The 22,500-nt window shown below is 36.5% G+C and overlaps 1 protein-coding gene across 1 annotated transcript in view; it reads left to right on the top strand.

Annotated features, from left to right (window-relative positions):
* The window catches only part of LOC136854127 (homeotic protein distal-less-like), a 140,294-nt gene that overhangs the window by 66,209 nt on the left and 51,585 nt on the right, over positions 1–22,500 (top strand). The window contains exon 3 of the mRNA XM_067130338.1: positions 6,802–6,980. Coding sequence (XP_066986439.1) covers positions 6,802–6,980 — 179 coding nt within the window. The remainder of the gene's footprint in view (positions 1–6,801; positions 6,981–22,500) is intronic.

Raw genomic sequence — 22,500 nt, 5'->3', positions numbered from 1 at the left:
ATAAAGTAATACTCTCATTATTATTATGCTCTCAGTAGCAACAATTACGTTTAAAAGTAAACGATGTAATAAAGTAATACTCTCATCATTATTATGCTCTCAGTAGCAACAATTACGTTTAAAAGTAAATGACGTAATAAAGTAATACTCTCATTATTATTATGCTCTCAGTAGCAACAATTACGTTTAAAAGTAAACGATGTGATAAAGTAATACACTCATTATTATTATGCTCTCAGTAGCAACAATTACGTTTAAAAGTAAACGATGTGATAAAGTAATACTCTCATCATTATTATGCTCAGTAGCAACAATTACGTTTAGTAAACAACATTAATTACGTTTAATTACGTTTAAACGTAAACGATGGTAAAGTAATACTCTCATCATTAATGCTCTCATCATTACGTTTAAAAGTAAACGATGCTCTCAGCAGCAACAATGACGTTTAAAAGTCAACGATGGCAATAAGTAATACCTTCACTATTACATAACAAGTAACAATAAAAAAAATTATGAGACACTGCTATACGTGCACCGATAACAAATGAACACCTTGCCTCTTTTATTTTTATACCCTCATTAGCAATGACATTACTTATCTGATGCTCTCACTTGCATACAATGGGCAACAGTGTATTCAGTAGCCATAAAAACAGCACTCCTATTATTATGGCTCAGTAGCAACGAAAGATAATCTAATACTTGGCAACAAGAATAATCTAATTATTCCGTAATCCAAGACTCAGCAGTAGCAAGCGGATTAATCTAGTGCGTTTTGAGTGTTATGTAATTAGTTGCTACAAAAGAATGGTGGTTATTCTATCTATCATGCGCTCAACACCGACTAAAGAGTGATCTAATATCCTCATTATTATACAATCAATGGCGAAGAAAGATAATCTACTGCTCCTATTTATATACAGCCATTAGTAGGCAATCAGAAGTAAAGGGGAATTAAATGGTACGTTACTCATTTATTCAGTAACCAAGAGCAATTACCTAATACTCATGACTGTTCAAGGAGCGCAAATTAAAATATACCTATTACTCAAATGATTATACAATAAGTACGCAAGGGAAGGGGAATCAGTATGTCAGTATTATAGTTAATAGAAGCTAAAGATTTAACCTCATTCTATGTGTGTGTATATATATACATATATTTATATATATATATTATATATATATATTATATATATATATTTATATATATATATAAACTGTATATATATAGTATATATGTGTATATATACATATACATACAGTATATACGATACAAAAAGGTTAACAGCCTCAGGTACCTCAAGAAGATGAATATGGAAAAAAAATTCAGAATTATCCGTAATAAGTCAGGAATTCTTTAGTGTGTTCCAACCATCCTTTGGCAAATAGACCTGATTTGATTATAACCTAATTGGGTATTATTCCAACTCTGAATATTAGTTTGGAAGGCTATAAAGATATAGGAAACATTTTATTGCTTTTTAACAACGAATGATTCAGATAAAACTTTTCACAATTTGGTTCATCAAAAGATTGCAGTTTTGGAAGAATGAGAAAATCTGACTAGTTAATAATGAAAATGTATAAAATGTGTTTATTTAACCCTATGAACAAACACACGCTTATACACACGCACACACACACACACACACACACACACATATATATATATATATATATATATATATATATATATATATATAAATTTTATATATATATATATATGAAAATTTTTATCACACCGTGATTTATATGCAATCATGAAGCTACAAATGTCGCTTAATATCAAATTCACGCTACCTCGGGAATATCCCCGATGGAGAATTATCACCGAAGGAGAATTTATAAGTGATAAATGGACTGGTACTGCCGAGTGCTCAGTGGGTAGAACGTCGACTGGAGTCGCTGGATAAGTACCTGTGTCGTGGGTTCGAGACTAGGCAGTACCAGTCCATCTATCACTTATAAATTCCACTTCGGTGATAATTCCCCATGGCGGATATTCCCGAGGCAGCGTGAATTTGATATTGTAGCGACATTTATATATATATATTCATGATTATATATATATATATATATATATATATATATATATATATATATATATATATATATTATATATATTTATTTAAATATATTATATATATTTATTTAAATATATGTATTTATATATTTATAAATATAAATATAAATATATATATGTATATATACATATAATATATATGTATATATATATATACATATATATACATACATATACATGCACACATATACTCATATTACATTATAATTATGACATGCAATACCTTCTCATCTAAATTTCATGAAAAGAACTGTAAAGATACGATGCGGAGATGCTACTTCTGGCATACGATCATTTCATGGATGTATTTCTAAAAGCTAAATGGCACCATCGAAAAATGGTTGGTAAGTTGTGAAAAGTGAGCGTACTTACAATGCCAGTGTAACCTTCCATCCTGACAAAAAGGTCTTCACCGCTTCCATAGGAATTATACCATAATCATTTTCGTTCCCAGTTTTTTCCCGGGGGTTAGGCGGGGGGGGGGGGGGCAGAGCAGAGCAGAGGTGTTTTTCAATCTTGGACTAGTTAAGGGCCCTAGTTATCTCGTCCCGTGAACCTCAGCATGAAATAAAAGTGAATAAAACGGGTTATTTGTTCCTTGATTGGCCGGAACGTTTAATTAAAACGAATGAGAGACATCTTCGCTTATCGAAAATAACTCCCTTCCCCCCTCAAAAAAAACATATATACATGTATAAAAAATAAAAGAAAACTCACATTGCACCGGATGTCTCCGACAAAATCCATAAGGATTCACTCACAAGAAGACACAGGATCGCATCGTATTTGTTGTGGGGATGGGGGTTGGGGGGGGGGCGGTGTAAGGGGTCCATTTCGGAGGTATAATTTTTAACGGATGGGAAATAACATCGGTGTCTACCGCAGCGAATTTCAGGGGCATTTTTTGGAGCAATTAGAGTAATTGCACCGATGATTGGCACATGTAATGGCCGACGCACTGTAATTTTCGAACATTCAATACGGAGCCTTTTATCCACTTGTTATTAATTTATGGATTTTGTTCATACAAACCCTTTTTTTTATTTTATTTTTTGGCCGCAAATACGGACCTTTATTTTTGCGTCGCGAATAATATCTTCCCGTCAACATACGGTGACAGATGAACGTTTTAAGCGGAACAGAGGCGTGTAATTAACCTAAATTTAAGGGCCAGTTATACGCCAAGAAAAAGTTAATTTACGAGTTGTTTACTTTACCACTGTATGCTGGACAAAGAGAGCTGGTAGATGCATCAAACTGATATCCGAACGCTAACAAAGGGTTTGCTGTTACGAATATATGTATGTATGTATGTATGTATGTATGTATGTATGTATGTATGTATGTATGTATATGTATATATATATATATATATGTATATATATTTCGTCCAAAATTAGTACACCTTTGGGATCCAACCCTTATACACGTATGTAGGTGTGTGTATATATATAGATACACATACACATACACACACACGCATTATATATACAGTATATAATGTATGCGCATGCGCGTCTTTGTGATCATTCTACCCACAACTAAAAAAAAAAATGGGATGACTGGCAAAATACCACACAAGGAAATCAGAGGCACTATATCACCCCTGATCAATCGTGAAAAGCATTACGCGTGAATTTTCTTTCCGCCCTGGAAGGACATTACCGACCACCACTCCGAAATGACGAGAAATATCGCCGAGTGATTACGGAGATCTCGATGTGTCCCTGGAAAGTTCGGCGTGAGAAATGGCGGTCGTCTCGCGACGGGTAATGACGGCCGTGGCGGAGAATTCGGGTCTTTTTCACCGTCCGGATAACCCGCCCAAACGTGTCATTCGGCCTCGTTCGTCATTAGGTAAACGCGAAACGCTCTCTCGGGTGTCGTCCCGTGTGCATATGCGTTCAATGCGCATGCATGATGCATTCGCCGAAAAGCGCCGTGCGTAATGCATTGGTGGCGGGGTGTGTGTGTGTGTGTGTGAATGCTTAAGATTCATAAACATCAAAAATGAACGGGGTCGAAATGCCTTATTTTCTCGTCTTTATCAGCCCTCGTGGGGACAATAGCGAACCGATGACAGACTGTCAATAACAGTCCCGCGAGAGGAATTATTCACTAGACGGCGTTCCTTCGCACCCCCGAGTGACAATTTCCGTCCAAAACGGACGCGTGTTAATCATCTCTACGATGTTTCTTTAACTAAGTTTTGTTTTTATTGCTCACCTGCGATATCGTTCCGTTTCATTTTTGATGCCCGTGGCTCGCTTTGATACGTGAGTTAAATCGTCGTCCGCTTCCATAATGCAACGCACCGAAATCAGTTATGTATTTTGGAGAGGAATTTTCGTAGGAAATTCCTTCCATTCAGTTGCTCATTTTATGAGCAATTTTAATGCGCTGTGGTAAAACTTTAATGACTTGCTCCATCCAAAATATAAATGTTTTGCCATGTTTTCCATGACATCCTTAATAACTACAAAAGAAATCCCTTTTATTTATATTTCCTACACCAGGGTAGATAAAAAAATTCAACGGCACTTCACTCTGTGTCATAATCATCTGATTCGTTTTTTTTTTCTACCCGTTTTTTCACAATAAGTAAAAAGTTTTACTTCTACTGTCCATAACCTTCAAAATGTTCTCAACTAGACACCACTTTTCATTCCTTGCCTGCTTCAGAATGAGTAGCCACCATAACTATGATATCTGTGATATCCGTAATGATCCAAATCTGTGATATCCGTAATGATCCTAACCGGAATCCATTATCCTCATCCCGTTTCTTCCGGATAAGTAAATGCTCTGAATCTGACTTTCATAATCTCCATAATATTGCTAATTGGAATTCCATTACCCTCTTCTCTCTTATTCCAGATAATTAAGTATTTGACTTTTGAAATCCAATTTTCTCTTCCCGCTTATTCAATTTAAGTAAATGTTTTGCCTTCGCCTTCCATAATTTCCATAATCATGCTACCTGGATTTCCATTTTCCTCTTCTCGCTTATTCTGGATAAGTAAACGTCTTAACTTTAAGAATACATTTTCCTTTTCCGAGCTTATTCCAGATAAATACATGTTTTGCCTCTGCTTTCCATAATCTCCATAATAAAGCTAACTGGAATCCAGTTTTCCTCTTTCACGGATATTACAAATGAGTAAATATTTTGTCTTTGCCTTCAATCATCCCATAATAATGCTATCCAGAATCCATGTTCGTGATCCCGCCCATTCCAGAGAAGTAAATTTTTTGCCTTTGCTTGTGACTTTGCTTTCCATAATCTCCATAATAAAGCTAACTGGAACACCATATTCTCCTTCACGGTTATTACGCATGAGTAAATGTTTTGACTGTAAATCCATTTTCCTCTCCCCGCAAGTTCCAGGTAAGTAAATGTTTGGAATGTAAATCCATATTCCTCTTGTCGCTTGTTCCAGACAACTAAATGCTTTGCCTTCGCTTTCCATAATCGCCATAATAAAGATAACTGGAATCCCATTTTCCTCTTGCTTATTCCTGATCAGTAAATGTTTGGAATGTAAGTCCATATTCCTCTAGTCGCTTGTTCCAGACAACTAAATATCTTGCCGTTACTTTCCATAATCTCGGTAATAAAGCTAACTGGAATCCCATTCCCCTCTTCACCGGAATTTATGTTCTTCTTCATACTTATTCCAGAGAAATAAACGTTTTACCTTTGCTTGTGACCTTGCTTTCCATAATCTCTGTAACAGAGCTAACTGGAATCCCATATTCTCCTTCACGGTTATTAAGCGTAAGCAAATGTTTTGTAAATCCATATTCCTCTTACCGCTTATTCCAGATAAAATGTTTGGACTGTGAATCCATATTCCTCTTGTCGCTTGTTCCAGATGACTAAATATCTTGCCTTTGCTTTCCATAACCTCCTGAAATTCCATTCTCCTCTTCATCGGAATCCATGTTCTTCTTCGTACTTGTTCCAGAGAAGTCTCGCCTTTGGTTTCCATAATCTCAATCATAGAGCTAACTGGAATCCCATTCTCCTCTTCACCGGAATCTATATTCCTCTACATACTTATTCCAAAACGATTTGCCTGTGCTTGTGACTTTGCTTTCCATAATCTCTGTAACAGAGCTAACCGGAGTCCCATTCTCCTCTTCACCAGAATCTATGTTACCCTACATACTTATTCCAAAACGATTTGCCTGTGCTTGTGACTTTGCTTTCCATAATCTCTGTAATAGAGCTAACCGGAGTCCCAGTCTCCTCTTCACCAGAATCTATGTTACCCTACATACTTATTCCAAAACGTTTTGCCTGTGCTTGTGACTTTGCTTTCCATAATCTCTGTAACAGAGCTAACCAGAGTCCCATTCTCCTCTTCACCAGAATCCATGTTACCCTACATACTTATTCCAAAACGATTTGCCTGTGCTTGTGACTTTGCTTTCCATAATCTCTGTAACAGAGCTAACCAGAGTCCCATTCTCCTCTTCACCAGAATCTATGTTACCCTACATACTTATTCCAAAACGTTTTGCCTGTGCTTGTGACTTTGCTTTCCATAATCTCTGTAACAGAGCTAACCGGAGTCCCATTCTCCTCTTCACCAGAATCTATGTTACCCTACATACTTATTCCAAAACGATTTGCCTGTGCTTGTGACTTTGCTTTCCATAATCTCTGTAATAGAGCTAACCGGAGTCCCATTCTCCTCTTCCCGCAGACAAACACGAGCTGGACGGAGTGCGAGTCAACGGGAAGGGCAAAAAGATGAGAAAACCGAGGACCATCTACTCGTCCCTTCAGCTTCAGCACCTTAATAAGATATTCCAGAGGACTCAATACCTGTCGTTACCGGAAAGAGCGGAATTGGCGGCTTCGCTGGGACTCACGCAAACCCAGGTAAAGACAGGCAATGTAGCAGAGAGAGAGAGAGAGAGAGAGAGAGAGAGAGAGAGAGAGAGAGAGAGAGAGAGAGAGAGAGACAGAGAGAAAGAAAAGAGAGAGGAATTTATGACAGCGAGAAAGAAAGAGAGAGAGCAAGAGAGAGAGAGAGAGAGAGAGAGAGAGAGAGAGAGAATTTATGACAGCGAGAAAGAGAAAGAGAGAGGCAATTTATGAGAGAGAGAGAGAGAGAGAGAGAGAGAGAGAGAGAGAGAGAGAAGAGAAAGAGAGAGAGAGAATTTATGGAGAGAGAGAAAGAGAGAGGAGAGAGAGAGAGAGAGAGAGAGAGAGAGAGAGAGAGAGAGAGAGAGAGAGAGAGAGAGAGAGAATTTATGACAGCGAGAAAGAGAAAGAGAGAGGCAATTTATGAGAGAGAGAGAGAGAGAGAGAGAGAGAGAGAGAGAGAGAGAGAGAGAGAGAGAGAGAGAGAGAGAGAGAGAGAGGCAATTTATGACAGAGACCAAGATAGATACATACATAGAGATCTTCAGAAATGGAAAGGCAGCATTGTATGAAGACGTTCGAAAGAACAGATAGATAGTGAGAGAAAGAGACATATTAGCAGAGAGAGAGAGAGAGAGAGAGAGAGAGAGAGAGAGAGAGAGAGAGAGTCAATTTATGACAGAAACCAAAATATATAAATAGATTGCTTGAGAGATGGGAAGGTTTTTACATCTAGTACATTTTTTCATTTTCGCTGTTATTAACTGCGCTGTGACAGTTATTGCTAAAGCGAAGCCGTTCAAGTTTTCTACTTCAGTGTGTGTGGTGTGAGATGAGAAAGCTATATCAGGATCTGAATTAATTCGCATTTGAATTAATTCACATTTGAAGAAGTTGGTAAGATTTGAGCAAACATATATGTCCAAGACGTATAAACAGAACTTCACCATCTTAGAAAATGCTTTTTATTTAAGTGTCATAAGGTGTTTTGCAATCTTGCTGATGACTTCAGATTTCTTCTCATTTAAAAACAAAAATTCTATCTCGCCAACCTAAATTAGACAGACACTATAGAAAGGTTTGTACAAAAAACGACTGATTGGTCACAACATTGACGGTGAAAATGTTTCATGTCAAGAAAAAAATTATATATTCAAATCAAGTATGAAACATTTTTTTTTTTTATAAAAAATTACCTTTTAGTATTTTTTTTAAACCCTTGAAGGCATTCAATCCTGACGAAACCTTTCAACAACATAGGAAAAAGAATCCATTTTGCACAGTCATTCCATTTCGTTCAATCATTATGTTCAACTTTCGAAACGCTCTGCTTAATCTGAGTCACATGCTCTAAGTAAAAACGTGTCTGTACTTCTACCTGTGAATGGAATTATTTTACATAAAGACTCAGGTGTTGCTAGCTAAATTTAAGAAGGAAATCATAGTTGATAAATGAATAATAAGTGACTCTAAGCATGCACTTTCTAAGATACCGCAAGTTAGCGCACTTGTTCTTTTCATAACAACTTCCCTTAGGGGGTGTTGATAGATTGGTAAATAAACTTACTGGACATGCATATATTACCGTGTACGGAATATGTTCGTCTTTCCAATAGAGGCTTTTTAATGATGAGTAATTGAACTCGAATTTTTTTTTTATATTAGCCGATGCCATGAGCAAGTGGTTCTTAACCTTTTTCAATGTATGCACCCCTTTCAAATCAGCAGTCAGTTCTCGCACCCCCTGAATTGCTGAAAAAAAAAGCAACGTTGCTACTTCATTAGGAAATTAGGTGTAGGTTTATCTATAGCTCAGAGCACTGCTGTAACAATAATAATAATAATAATAATAATAATAATAATAATAATAATAATAATAATAATAATAATAATAATAATAATAATTATTATTATTATTATTATTATTATTATTTACTTTATTTTATTTTAATTTTTTACAGAAAAAGATAATATGCGTTTAAACAAATACATTTTGCTTTAATTATTCATAGGCATCCTCGCACCCCTGGTTAAGAACCACTGCCAAGAGATGATTGGTAGGAAGCTGCCGGGTTGAAACTGTAGTTTTTAAGACTGGAGTCACGATGGTCACGCAGTTAATCATTTATATCCCGAAGCAATTTCTTGAATGCCATTGACTTTGTAGTGAGGCCTCTTAAATCTGTGATTCCTTCTTCTTAGTAGGAGTGGAAAGATATAATGGTAAAAATTTACGCCTTGAATCGCCGAAAAAACTGTTGTTGTCAATAAGTTCCTTTAACCCAAACCCTGTAGGTCTAATATTATGATATTTTCTGACTCTTTTTGTTTTAGTAAAGATTATGCTACATGAAGTCTGCGTAGTTTTCTTATTTTAATTTTGTGTTTTCTTTAATGATTGATGGCTGGCAATACACTTTTTTTTCGACTTTATAATGACGGATTTTTTCTCATATCACAAAATTAATTAGCAGACGGTGTGATCCTATGTTTTATTTTTCATTTTACCATTGCAACGCTTTACATTTTACTGTTATAGTTGTCTAAAAAAATCACTCCTACTCCAATAAGATGATTAATTAAAATTTGTCTTCTAAAATACAAAAGAAACTCATGGGAAATTCATAAATCAGTACAGATATCGCAATAAAATATCCTCCAGGTACCTGAGATGAAGGTGACGAGAACATCTCAAAACACGCCAAGAAAAGCAAGTCGAGAACTAAGCAAGAAGCGCTGAAATTGCTAAAGTTCATTCCCCACCTCTTGTTCTTAACTCTGATTTCCATCCCTTCATTTCTCTTTCGTCTTTCGTCGCTAAGTTTTAAAATTGCGAACGAAGGTGACAACGATGCTTCGCGCTGCCATCTTTATCTTTTCGTGAATGAAAGTAGCATTTAGCTCTCCCCTCTTCCTCGCACAGGTGACTACTGCTATTACTACTTCTAACTACTATTCCTGCCCTTTAAAGCCCAACGTAATGAGAGAAAAGGGACAGAAATAAAGCTGTGTGTTCATGAGACTGGAATATGGCGCTTCGAGAGGGGGTAGGGGTGGGGGTGGTGGGGTTGGAGTTGGGGTGGGGAAGGTCACGGGGTGGGAGGTGAGGGGGTGTCATCGGAGGCGGTGCCCCTGACAAGAAAGTTAGTAATGGAGTCTGACGATCGACTTTTTAATAATAAGCTTGACTTCCATGCTGGTCGCTAGCTAGGGAAGAAAAGGGGAAGGGGACGGTAGAGAGAGAGAGAGAGAGAGAGAGAGAGAGAGAGAGAGAGAGAGAGAGAGAGAGAGAGAGGGGAGGGGATGGTTGCCTGTAAGGGGTTTGGGGGCGGGTACAAGGGGAAGGGGTATATATATGTTAGTGGGGGTTAATAGGTTAGGGGCTAATTGCTGTTTGTTAGGCAATTTCACGCGAGGGGAGAAGAGGATATTTTTTAGGCCTTTCGTATACTCTTTTGGTAATTTTGTTTAAACGTTTGATAATCTCCAGGTTCTCCCCCCCCCGAACCCCCGTCTTCTTTTTCCTAGTTATTTATCTAAATTATTTGGAATTTTCCGGGTTAAATTCGCTCAACTAGGCTTTTCTTTTCTCGGTTTTCCAGCGACGGAATACATTAGGGCTAATCCGAAAAAATGGTTAATTTATCTTTGCGGGGCAGGCTACCATTTCTCTTATTGCTGGATGTACCTGTAATTACAGAACTAAAAGGAAGATCAGGGGCATCAGCGATAATAAAAACAATTAGTTATTATTATTATAATTATGATAATTATTATTATTGTAAGCATCATCATTATTTGGAAAAATACTAACAAATTAAACGAACATTCCTGATTGCTATTTATTATTATTATTATTATTATTATTATTTTATTATTATTATTATTATTATTATTATTATTATTATTATTATTATTATTTTATTATTCAGAAGAAAAACCCTTATGGAACAAGCCCACGGTTGCCATTGACTTGAAATTCAAACTTCCAAAAAATATGGTGAACATTAGAAAGGAATAACAGAAGGTAATGGGAAACACAGATAGATGAGCTCACTTATTAAAAAAGAAAAAAAATTAATTAACAAATTAATATATAAACAGACAAGAATGTACGTAAATTATTAAAAAACACAAGGAGAATTGAGCCTTTCAGTCGAGAAACATGCCAAGCGCCATCCTGGGCCACAGTATTTTTAATTTAATTTATATTTAAAAAATGGCACTTGGCATGTTTCTCGACTGAAAAGCTCAATTGTATTAGGGTTTGTAATGCATTGCATCTCCGCTTGAACTTTTCAAGTTCCAGTTGAACAACATCCTCAGGGAATTGCCAACTAAATGCTCCAAAACAAATTAAATGATTGAAGTGAAATTAACGTTGCTAATAAAAACACAACTTCAGTCATCAAAAATTTCCCCCCAAAATAAAAGTTTAAAAAGGCCTCAGCGTTATCTCAGTTGAATAATAGTGCTTTAAGTCAAATTTCGTATGAAATTAGAATGAACATATCCTCTCAGTAAAGATATTTTGATGACATCCATGTAGATATTTTTTTAAATTCTAGAGCTTAATAATCCTGTTGATAGGAATAAAAACTTTGTCTATATATATATATATATATATATAATATATATATATATATATATATATATATATATATATATATATATATATATATATATATATATATATATATATATATATATATATATATATATATATATATTATATATATATACACATATATATATGTATGTATGTATGTATTATCGGAACAGACACAACTGCCCAAACCGAAGTAAGTTATTCTTAGAAAAATAATGAATGAACTCTTCTCCCAAGGTGATGACAATATTACTAGAAAAATATGCTGATATTGTTCGAGTTACTAAACTTAAGGGCCATTAGCTTGTTTTCACTTCTGTTTGCACTCCTCAGTTTGTCCTTATAAATCATTTAAGCTTATTCGGGAATTCAGTCCTAAGCATTATTAAACGCATTTCATTTTTATTCAAAGAATTTTCTGCGGTTGGCAGTACATTTACACATATATATATTTCTCAATCTTCTGTGAAATTTATGGTTATTTTACATAATGGCTCTACTTTGAAATTTACATTTTATAGTTGTGTTATATATTGAAATATTTATGCAGCATAGACCACTTACAGTCAATTTGACTGGCTTTTATAGCTCTTGGTCCCATTGAACCTGGGGAATCTCTCTCTCTCTCTCTCTCTCTCTCTCTCTCTCTCTCTCTCTCCACACTCATGACTAATTCTCCTGCAGTTCAAAACTACTACTGGAAGCTGCAATAATATTATTCATCCCTTTCTAGGAACTCATCACCGTTCTGCAAACCACACTCCGCGATGCATATGCAAAATTTACCTGTGATTACAGGTGCATGACTCCTCGGCTGCATAAAATGCACCTCTTCTTATACAAGGATCTTCCCTTGTGAGGATGCAGGCCGAATACTTTGGTATTCTCTTCATTCAAACCAAAGCATTATCTCTCTCTCTCTCTCTCTCTCTCTCTCTCTCTCTCTCTTTTCACTCTGGAATTAAAATCAAAGCATTCTCTCTCTCTCTCTGTCTCTGACTCTCTTTCTTTTCACTCTGGAATTAAAATCGAACCATTATCTCTCTCTCTCTCTCTCTCTCTCTCTCTCTCTCTCTCTCTCTCTCTCTCTCTCAGGAAATCAAACCAAAATTGCCTTCTCTCTCTCTCTCTCTCTCTCTCTCTCTCTCTCTCTCTCTCTCTCTCTCTCTCTCTCTCTCTCTCTCTCTCTCTCTTCATTCTGAACAACATGAACTCAAGAATGTTAATAGTTTTTCATTCTTATAAGTTAAAATGTACCTCTTTTTTTATAGTAAAGAGTGATTTATATCTATAATTGCAGAAAACACATCATAATACACAGTCAGACTTTGGATTCCAGACTGAGCAGATCCAGTCTGAGTGATTGCGTGACTCCGGTCACAAAACCGCAAAGGAAGAGAGAAACACGTTCAAGAAATCGAAAAAGGGCAGTATATTAACTGCAGCCCCAAGGGAACGAGGTCCATCTCTAGATTAAAACAAAAGAAAGTAAGGAAGACGAATGGCCTCTTCCGAACGCGTCTCTCCTCCCAAATTCTTTCGCTCGGCGTGAAAAAAAAAAAAAAAAGTCATCATTTTGAAAAGTCGTCATTTTGGAAAGTCATCATTTTGTAAAGTCACCATTTTGAAATGTCGTCATTTTGAGATATCATCACTTTGAAAAGTCACCATTTTGAAAATTCACCATTTTGAAAAGTCACCATTTTGAAAAGTCGTTATTTTGAAAAGTCGTTATTTTTAAGTCATCATTCTGAAAATTCGTCATGTCGAAATGTCGTCATTTTGGAAGGTTATCATTTTGAAAAGTCATCATTCTGAACAGCCATCATTTTGGAAAGACATTATTTTGAAAAGTCTTCATTTTGGAAAGTCCTCATTTTGAAAAGTCACCATTTTGAAAAGTCACCATTTAGAAAAGTCACCATATTGAAAAGTCATCATTTTGAAAGTCGCCATTTTGGAAAGTCACCATCTTGAACAGCCATCATTTTAGACAGACGTCATTTTGAAAAGTCGTCGTTTTGAAAGGTCATCAGTTGTGAAAGGTCATCATTTTGAAAAGTCATCAATTTGAAAAATCATCATTTTGAAAAGTCATCATTTGCTGAAGATTCAATCATTTGCCGGCGGTGATTCATCGATCTTTGCGAATGGAAATCAAGGAACAAGGAAGACGAAACAAAAATATCTCCTTCGTTCTATCATTAAATACAGGTTTTAGGTCGTAAATTGATGCGATTTTTAATTACTTTACGATTCTGTAATAATCGACTTGCATTATATATATTTTTCAGAAGGAATAAATCATTACAAGCGCATATCTTTTTTATTAACTGGTTAGCTAATTTGATAGAGATTTGACAAGAAATAAAAGAGAAAAGACTAAAGAAGTAAAAGCAAAGACTGAACAATTATATTACCCAACCTCAAGAGGAGTCCGTTATTAATATATTACAATAACTGACATTACCTACACTTCAAGAAGAGTCAGCTTACTCGATATTAATATATAACAGAAAATAACTGACAAACAACAACAAATATAGAAAAAGGAAGAAGAAGAAGAAGAAGAAGGAAGAAGAAGAAAGAGTAAGAAGAAGTTGGGTTCGCCCTTTATCGACTTTTTAATAACTCGGCCGCTTGGCTTGGCGAGGTGCGTGCTAGAAGGGGATCCCAGCAACCCACATCCCTTGCGAACTTCATTCTTCCCCCCCGCCCCTGCCCCCTACCCCTTCCCCAACCCCTAAAATACCCCCTTACCTCCTTCCCCCTTTCCTAACCCTTGCCATAACCCCCCCCTCTCTCCTCTCTCTCTCTCTCTCTCTCTCTCTCTCTCTCTCTCTCTCTCTCTCTCTCGACTTCATTCCATTTTTCTCAGACTTTCGGTTTCTTGTTTGTTGAGTTTCTCTCGACTCGTTTAATTAATGTAATTAATTGTATTAATTCACTTTTGGAATTTGATATTATTTATTTATGGTGAAAGCAATTTGTTGAATATATATATATATATTATATATATATATATATATATATATATATATATATATATATATATATATATATATATACATATATGTGTGTGTGTGCGTGTGTATTATAGAGACAGAGAGAGAAGAAGAAGAAGAAGAAGAAGAGAAGAAGAAGAAGAAGAAGAAGAAGAAGAAGAAGAAGAAGAAGAGACCACACAGTCATCATCCTCCTACAGCTGAATATATCTTTGATCTTACCCAACTTGCCCTGGAATTTTCTGATACGTGCTTCGTCTTTTCAGGTCTTGCCTTAATTCGCCTCTCTTTTCTTGGCTTCTAAGTTATTAGAACTTCTCCCTTTTGGAGAATATTAATACGAAAAGAGAGAGAGAGAAATAAAAACAAAAGCAAGTGTGGTAAACAAAAATGATAACTGTAAATCACCGGATATTGTTATCACAATGACAGTCATACAAACAAAACGGACACTTGGAGAAAGATAAGACCTGCATTTATAAATAACAATAACGTAGCGAATAATAACCAAAAGTAAACAACAACGATAACAACAGCGACAACACCAACAACAACAGCAACCAACAAAAGCAGCGGCTACTCCCCAGTCGGAGACCTTCTTCGGCCCAGTTGGTTTTTGTGAATAATAACGAACAGGTTTTATAATCATTATGATTTATTACTTCAGCGGTCGTTAGACTACGAGAGAGAGAGAGAGAGAGAGAGAGAGAGAGAGAGAGAGAGAGAGAGAGAGAGAGAAACTGAGACTCTGCATTGCCGGCTCTTGTACAATGCTCACATAAGGCAAAATCGGTGGGTGCACATTTGAGTCTCCGGGGAAGGAACTGGCATTGGCCGCGCCATTATTCACGAGAAACTAAGTCACAAAATAAACAGAGAACGCACCTGAGGAAGTTATGTGTCGTATATTCCCTATTATCAGTAAGAAACACGTAGCGCTAAAATAACTCACGCTTTGCCGGCGGGAAATAAACATGTGAAGTTTGTGGAAATTTTGAATGGGTTGAAAATATCGGCCTAAGGCACGCGCGCGCACACAAACACACACACACACACACACACACACACACACACGAATTACACCGCGCCGAGGGCTGTCATCTGTTGAGTACGACCTGACAACATAACTAACGAAAATCTATTGAGGAAATACAATAAAAACAAACACGGCACAAGCTATGCACCTCAGTCATGCGAGGGGGGTGTTGACCCCCATCTTCCCCCTTCCCAACCCCTTCCCCCCTCTCCAGCAACTTGCCGAGCCGCGACTGGCACTGTCAAACACAGTTCTGCTGAATAGATTTATAATACAATACTCATATCGGATAATACCCAGGCAGCAATTGATGGAACCCGTCACGACTGGACGATTGGCCGACACTGGTGTTGCTTGCTATTTGCTGCTTGCAACGCCTCGACACCCGCCTACTTATCTTGCTTGCTTCCGGCCTTTCGGGCTTCATTATGACCCATCACCGTTTGCTCGCGACCCCCATGGCTTGTTGCAGATTCACCCACCTTTGTATCATAACTCGGCTTGAATATCCTTAGGGAAAACTCATAAACACTTTGACTTCAAAACGACTGAACGTGCTTTTATTGTTCATAATTGTCACTTACATATTTTCATTATGAAAAATTCCTAGATACTAGAAAAGAATAATTAGAATAAAGGCCTCACACCTCTCTCGGTAATTAAAGGCAGTAGATTTAAGCAACATGCTGACGAATCTTTAATATTAAAATATCAACAGACGACTAAATCGCTGCGCGCGCGAGAGAAACCTCGGAGAACAATCGAGCCAGTGAAAGCAGCTGCGACAATGAGGGGGGCAGAACTCCCGAATAATTCGTCGCAACGGCAAAGCAAACACATTAGGCCCAAGTGCAGGGGACGAGATGTGTAATCCAGCGGACGAACGCCGATCAGATACGTATTATGATACTACTCGGATACCTATCGACAGGGTTTTATTGACGAGATTAGAGGGAGGCCGTGTTTGCCCTGGGATAAACGCCAGTGATTGCTCACGTGAATTTTTTTGGGAAACACACACACACACACACACACGCACGCATGTCCACACACATACACACACGCGCAGGAAGGTACAGGTGCGTAAACACAAGGCTGTTTCGGTCAAGTCGTGGATGATGAAGCTTGAATCTGTGGTCATATGTAATTTGTGAGTCACAGTTCGTTATATGTATGTATATATATATATATATATATATATATATATATATATATATATATATATATATATATATATATATATATATATATATATATATATGTATATATATATACATATACGTACACACACATTTACTTGAATCTCAGTTTAAATGGCCTTGTCAAGAATGCTGTATTTTCTAACAACTGAGCATTCTGTTTAAAAGACAGCAATTTAACATCCTGTTAGGTTCTCTCTCTCTCTCTCTCTCTCTCTCTCTCTCTCTCTCTCTCTCTCTCTGTGTGTGTGAAAATGTTTTTCCACCAAGTCAGTCACACCCGACGAGATCCTCCTTCCTGCGTACCAGATGCCATGACTTCAAAAGCTCGTTGTTCTTTATATTCCTCTTCTTTTTCTTCCTTCTTCTTTTTTTTATTGCGGTGATACGAGGCTTTATGAAAGCTGTCAGTATAGGTGCAAGAAATTCCCCCTTTGAAGTTGCCAGCCGGCGGTGATTTATCCAACATCAAACGATGTTGATGATGTTGATAATGATGATTGTGGTGGTGGTGGTGATGGTGGTGATGAGGGCTGTTCATTCAATTCATGGTTATTTCTTTTTTCTTTTTATTTTTTCTATTTGTTTTTATTTCTCATGCAGTGAGCACTTGTTCTTATCAGCATGATTACAGTTTAAATCGTCTACGTCCTTCTGACATCTGCAATGGTAACGTTGCTTAGTTGGCGGTGCAAGTTGACACGTTGACTGACGTTGCTCATATCCTGTGTTGATTTTGGATTGCTACTTAAGAGAGGCTATGGTCATCCAGTATATATATATATATATATATATATATATATATATATATATATATATATATATATATATATATATATATATATATATATATATTATATATATTATATGTATATATATATGTATATATATGATCTCTAAACCTTTAACTATACATATTTCCAGAAATTTATTGATTCCATATTTAAAACCAACAAAGCATTTGTTACTTTCGCCTTGTAACCGTTGAAACAAGGATGGGTCTCTTTTCTAAAAAAAAAAAAATAAATAAAAAAGAAACCTCAGTGACGAAACTCTTGCATCTGTAGAGAGAGAGAGAGAGAGAGAGAGAGAGAGAGAGAGAGAGAGAGAGAGAGAGAGAGAGAGAGAGCTCATGAACAAACGTCGGCTCGGCCACATCAACGGTGCCATACCCCTCTGAGCCAATTCTAACTTACCTGTCGACCAATTAGGGAAGGTGAACATCCCAAGCTTCACATCATCATGTCATTAACCCTTTTTTTGCATGTCAGGAAACCCAAAATGCAAATGCCGGAAATCTATGCAAAGAGAGAGAGAGAGAGAGAGAGAGAGAGAGAGAGAGAGAGAGAGAGAGAGAGAGAGAGAGAGAGAGAAATGAATTGAAAAAAAATTCAATTCCATATTTGTGAGTGGGTGAAAAGCGGGTTTTGGCCATTTTTAATGGTCTTAATTACAAAGGACCTCAATCGCCTGCTTCAGTAATTTGCTCCTCAATGTCTGGGGCGAAACCGTACCGCGGAGCTCTTTTAATCATAATCTGTGAAAGAGCGGAGACGGAATTACAGAGGAATTACAGAGGAATTACGGAGGCAAAGGCTCTGCAACGTGCATAAATATTTTGGCGCTTGTGATATGCATTCACAAATTAACTGTTTTCCTTTGTAATCAGACTGTTGCCCAAGTATTTTTGTAGTTCTTTGCGATATTCTTTAAGTATAGTGTATATTCACGTATGCCTTCATTTATAGTGTTTTTCCTTCGTAATCAGACAGTTATTGCGATATTCTTTAAGTATAGTGTATATTCGTGTATGCCTTCATTTACAGTGTATTTACGAATAAAGTTGATACTAGAATCTGTTGAATGTAAAATGCATCTCTCTCTCTCTCTCTCTCTCTCTCTCTCTCTCTCTCTCTCTCTCTCTCCTCATGCAGCAAGCGCATACGTGCATACTCATAAACATACTCGCAATGCTTCTTCGCAAGGCAGCAGCGCCCTGTAATTTCCTCTCTTTTAAAGCGAAATCAATCTAATTGCTTCTAGTAAAACTTTTTATTACGGTAAATCATATCGCCACTGCTGACGTCATAGACATGCACCCGTTTATGCCTACACACAAAGAAGTAACAAGCACATAAACAAGTGCTTGCACGGACCTACAGTACGTACGTTCTTTCTCTCGACCGTCACAAAACAGGCACCGTCCGTAACGTTCCCTTCTTTGTTTATTTCCCGTTTTATCAAATTTCTCGGTTGTCCCCCCCTTCCTTTTTTTCTCCCCTTCTCTTTTCGAACTCAGCATGGGGCGTCCGTTAATTTCTCTCCATTTCAGATTACGCAAAGGGAACGTTCATTTTGTTTTCTTCGTGTTCTTTCTTCTCTTTTTATTCATTAAGTCAGAGTTCGTTTGGGTCAGTCGGATCTATTGTTGCCAAAGGGTGGTGTGATCCCCCCCAACACCCCTCCCTCCCTCCCTCCTACCCTCCCAGGGCTCCCCCTCCATCGCCCCCGCTTTAATCTGAAGATGGCGTGCCGCTGCCTTTAAATTCAAGAAGGACACTTGAGTGGTAAGGAAACACTGCTTTTCTTCTTCATTCAATAATCATTAATGATGGCGGTTTTTCCTCTTTTGCTTCCCCTCACATTTCCTCTCACAGAGATTCTTAAAATTCTCTCAATAAATAGGAAAGATTCTCTATGGTAAACATGTCTTTACTTCGTTCCCAGAAAACTCTGAATGATGACTAAGCCCAAAGCCCAATATTTCTGTACAGGGCTGGAGCGTAGTGACGCAATCCGTAAGAATGCAGCATAGATCGATATTCGGAAAAGGAATAGCATGAATAAAATAAACGATGATGATAAAAAAGTGTAGCTCTTTATAAGGTTGATTTCTTCGTTAACGGGGCTGTTCATCTTGACGCACCAAACCCTTCTAAAATAAAATATATGGTGCATTTGAAGAAAAAGAAGATGTAGTAATCCGTAAACATAAGCTCACTTCAGTGACCGTGATTTCACTTCCGATGTATAAAACACACTTGGAAGCGCGCAATTACAGAGCAAGAATATTATATGCGCATGGCAAAATTGATAGCGGGTTTGGCTGGGGGTAGAAGGGGGCGTTGGGGAGCGAACGAAAAAAAAACAATACAGGATAATGCAGGTAATCCTCTGTAATTGTAACTAATAAATTTGAGAGTATCTTGATTTATGCTCACACAAAAAATCATAAAAGGAATTACTAATTGCAGAACGAAAAATTTTACAACGTAAGTAAGACCATCTTCACGCGGCTTTGCCAACGCACGCAACCCAAATTAGACCTCGTTTTTTGAGGGGAACCGGTCTCTGGTTTCGGTCGCAGGAGAAGAATTAGATAAAATCTGCAAAGGGAATGTTGCTTCACACACACACACACACACACACACACATATATATATATATATATATATATATATATATATATATATATATATATATATATATATATATATATATACACACACACACATATATATACATTATATATATATATTATATGTGTATATATATACATACATATACATGTGTGTATATTATATGTATATATACTGTATATACCAAATTACACCCTTTGTGTTTATTCTTCCGATCAAGCAAATGTCATTCACATGGGTGTATTTCCCCTTTCTCTCTCTCTCTCTCTCTCTCTCTCTCTCTCTCTCTCTCTCTCTCTCTCTCTCTCTCTCTCTCTCTCTGCAAAAAGCTAATCGCATGACGTATAATAATTATTCATAAAATTTTATAAAACCAAATACGATCCGGTGTTATCGATGGTTGTCCATTTGCGCCAAAGTAGAACAGCGATTCACATCTCATGTAACGATGACTCACTCTGGTGAATAAATGGAATATTAAGTAGATTCTCCGGAACTCCCAACAATTAATGAGTTTTATTCATGAATTTGAATCAATCCTTATGTATTCAGTAATGTGATTTGTTCTGCAAAAATTAAATAAGACTAATTGAACGGGAAAGGCAAATATTCTGATTCAGGTTAATTACGCTGAACGCTCTGTAACCTATTAAATTGAAATGAGTTACATTTTAATTTTTTCTTTACCCCATTTTCCTTGGTTTAGTTCAAAAAGAATCAGATCTGGAAGAAATCTGAGTTAATCGTTCTAGTAATAAACTCATTTTTTTTTCAATATTTTAATGGAATTTGACATTAACTACCGAATGTCCCATTTTTGGTGTCACCGGAATAATTTGAAAAATATCATTCGCTAAATGACAACTTACAAAAGCTTGATTTTTCAGTATTATAAGGAAAAATAGAATTTTATACGATTTTATATTTTAATTTAATTTTATTTATAATGCTGTGGATTACAGATTAACCTTTGCTAAAATTATTCGCAAGTGGAAATAATAATAATAATAATAATAATAATAATAATAATAATAATAATAATAATAATAATAATAATAATATTATTATTATTATTATTATTATTATTATTATTATTATTATTATTATTATTAATCAGTAGACGAAACCTCTTCATATGGAACAAGCCGACATGGGTCATTGGCTTGAAATTCAAGCTTTCAAAGAACACTTTGTTCATTTGAAAGTAGCAACAGAAAGCAATAATAGAAAATTAAGAAAGGAGAGAGATCAGTTATTAGAAAAGAAAAAAAAAATAAATCAACAACTTCATAAATAAATGGATAAAAAATTACGTAAAATTGGTTAATTCTTTAACATTCAACAAATGTCTCCACTTCCATGCGGTTCCCTAGAGAATTATACATGAAGACCTCTTAGCATCAGTAAGTCCAATAACTGATGGACATTTAAAAGCTTATGTTATTGATTAATAGAGCGACTAAGGAAATACCTTACGATAATGCGAATACTTTTTTTGTAATTTTTTTTTCTTTTTTTTTTTTTAAGTCAGGCACCTTTGCTACCAACATGAACTTGGAAGAGAAATGTGATTCTCTCTCTCTCTCTCTCTCTCTGTCTCCGTGTCTTTGTCTGTCTGTCTGTCTGATGGACTGTCTGTCTATCTGTATTTTCTCTGTACTTGATATGGATTTTTAACATTTCTTCTTCTCCTTCCCTTCCTCTCCCTCCATCTCCGTTTCTTATAGAGCTAAATAAACTCTCTCTCTCTCTCTCTCTCTCTCTCTCTTTGTTATAGATCTATAGAGTTCTGGTCTTCCCTGTCTGCCCACTTTGTTACTTATCTGTGTAAACAGTCTCTCTCTCTCTCTCTCTCTCTCTCTCTCTCTCTCTCTCTCTCTCTCTCTCTCTCTCTCTCTCTCTCTGTTGTGGGTTATAGAGTTCTGTTCTTCCCTATCTGCCCCCTTGGTGATGTATCTGCGTAAACCTCTCTCTCTCTCTCTCCCTCTCTCTCTCTCTCTCTCTCTCTCTCTCTCTCTCTCTCTCTCTCTCTCTCTCTCTCTTGGCGAAATTGAAAATATTCTGCTGCATCTTCAGAGTGATTAGTCGTTGCTTGCAATCAAGTATTCACGATAAAAATTCACGTCTGATACGCGGTCGTCACGCGAACACACACACACACAGACCATTTATGGTTCCTGCAACAGCTGTTCCCGATAGTCTTTTGAGAGTTTTTTCTTTTTTTTTCTTGGTGATATAAATGTCGTGTTTTTTTTTTTATATAATTT

This window comes from Macrobrachium rosenbergii, chromosome 28 (assembly GCF_040412425.1).
Source record: "Macrobrachium rosenbergii isolate ZJJX-2024 chromosome 28, ASM4041242v1, whole genome shotgun sequence".
NCBI classification, from domain to species: Eukaryota; Metazoa; Arthropoda; class Malacostraca; order Decapoda; family Palaemonidae; genus Macrobrachium; species Macrobrachium rosenbergii.
Note: the sequence above shows the minus strand (reverse complement) of the source record. Positions and strands in the feature narration are given on the sequence as shown.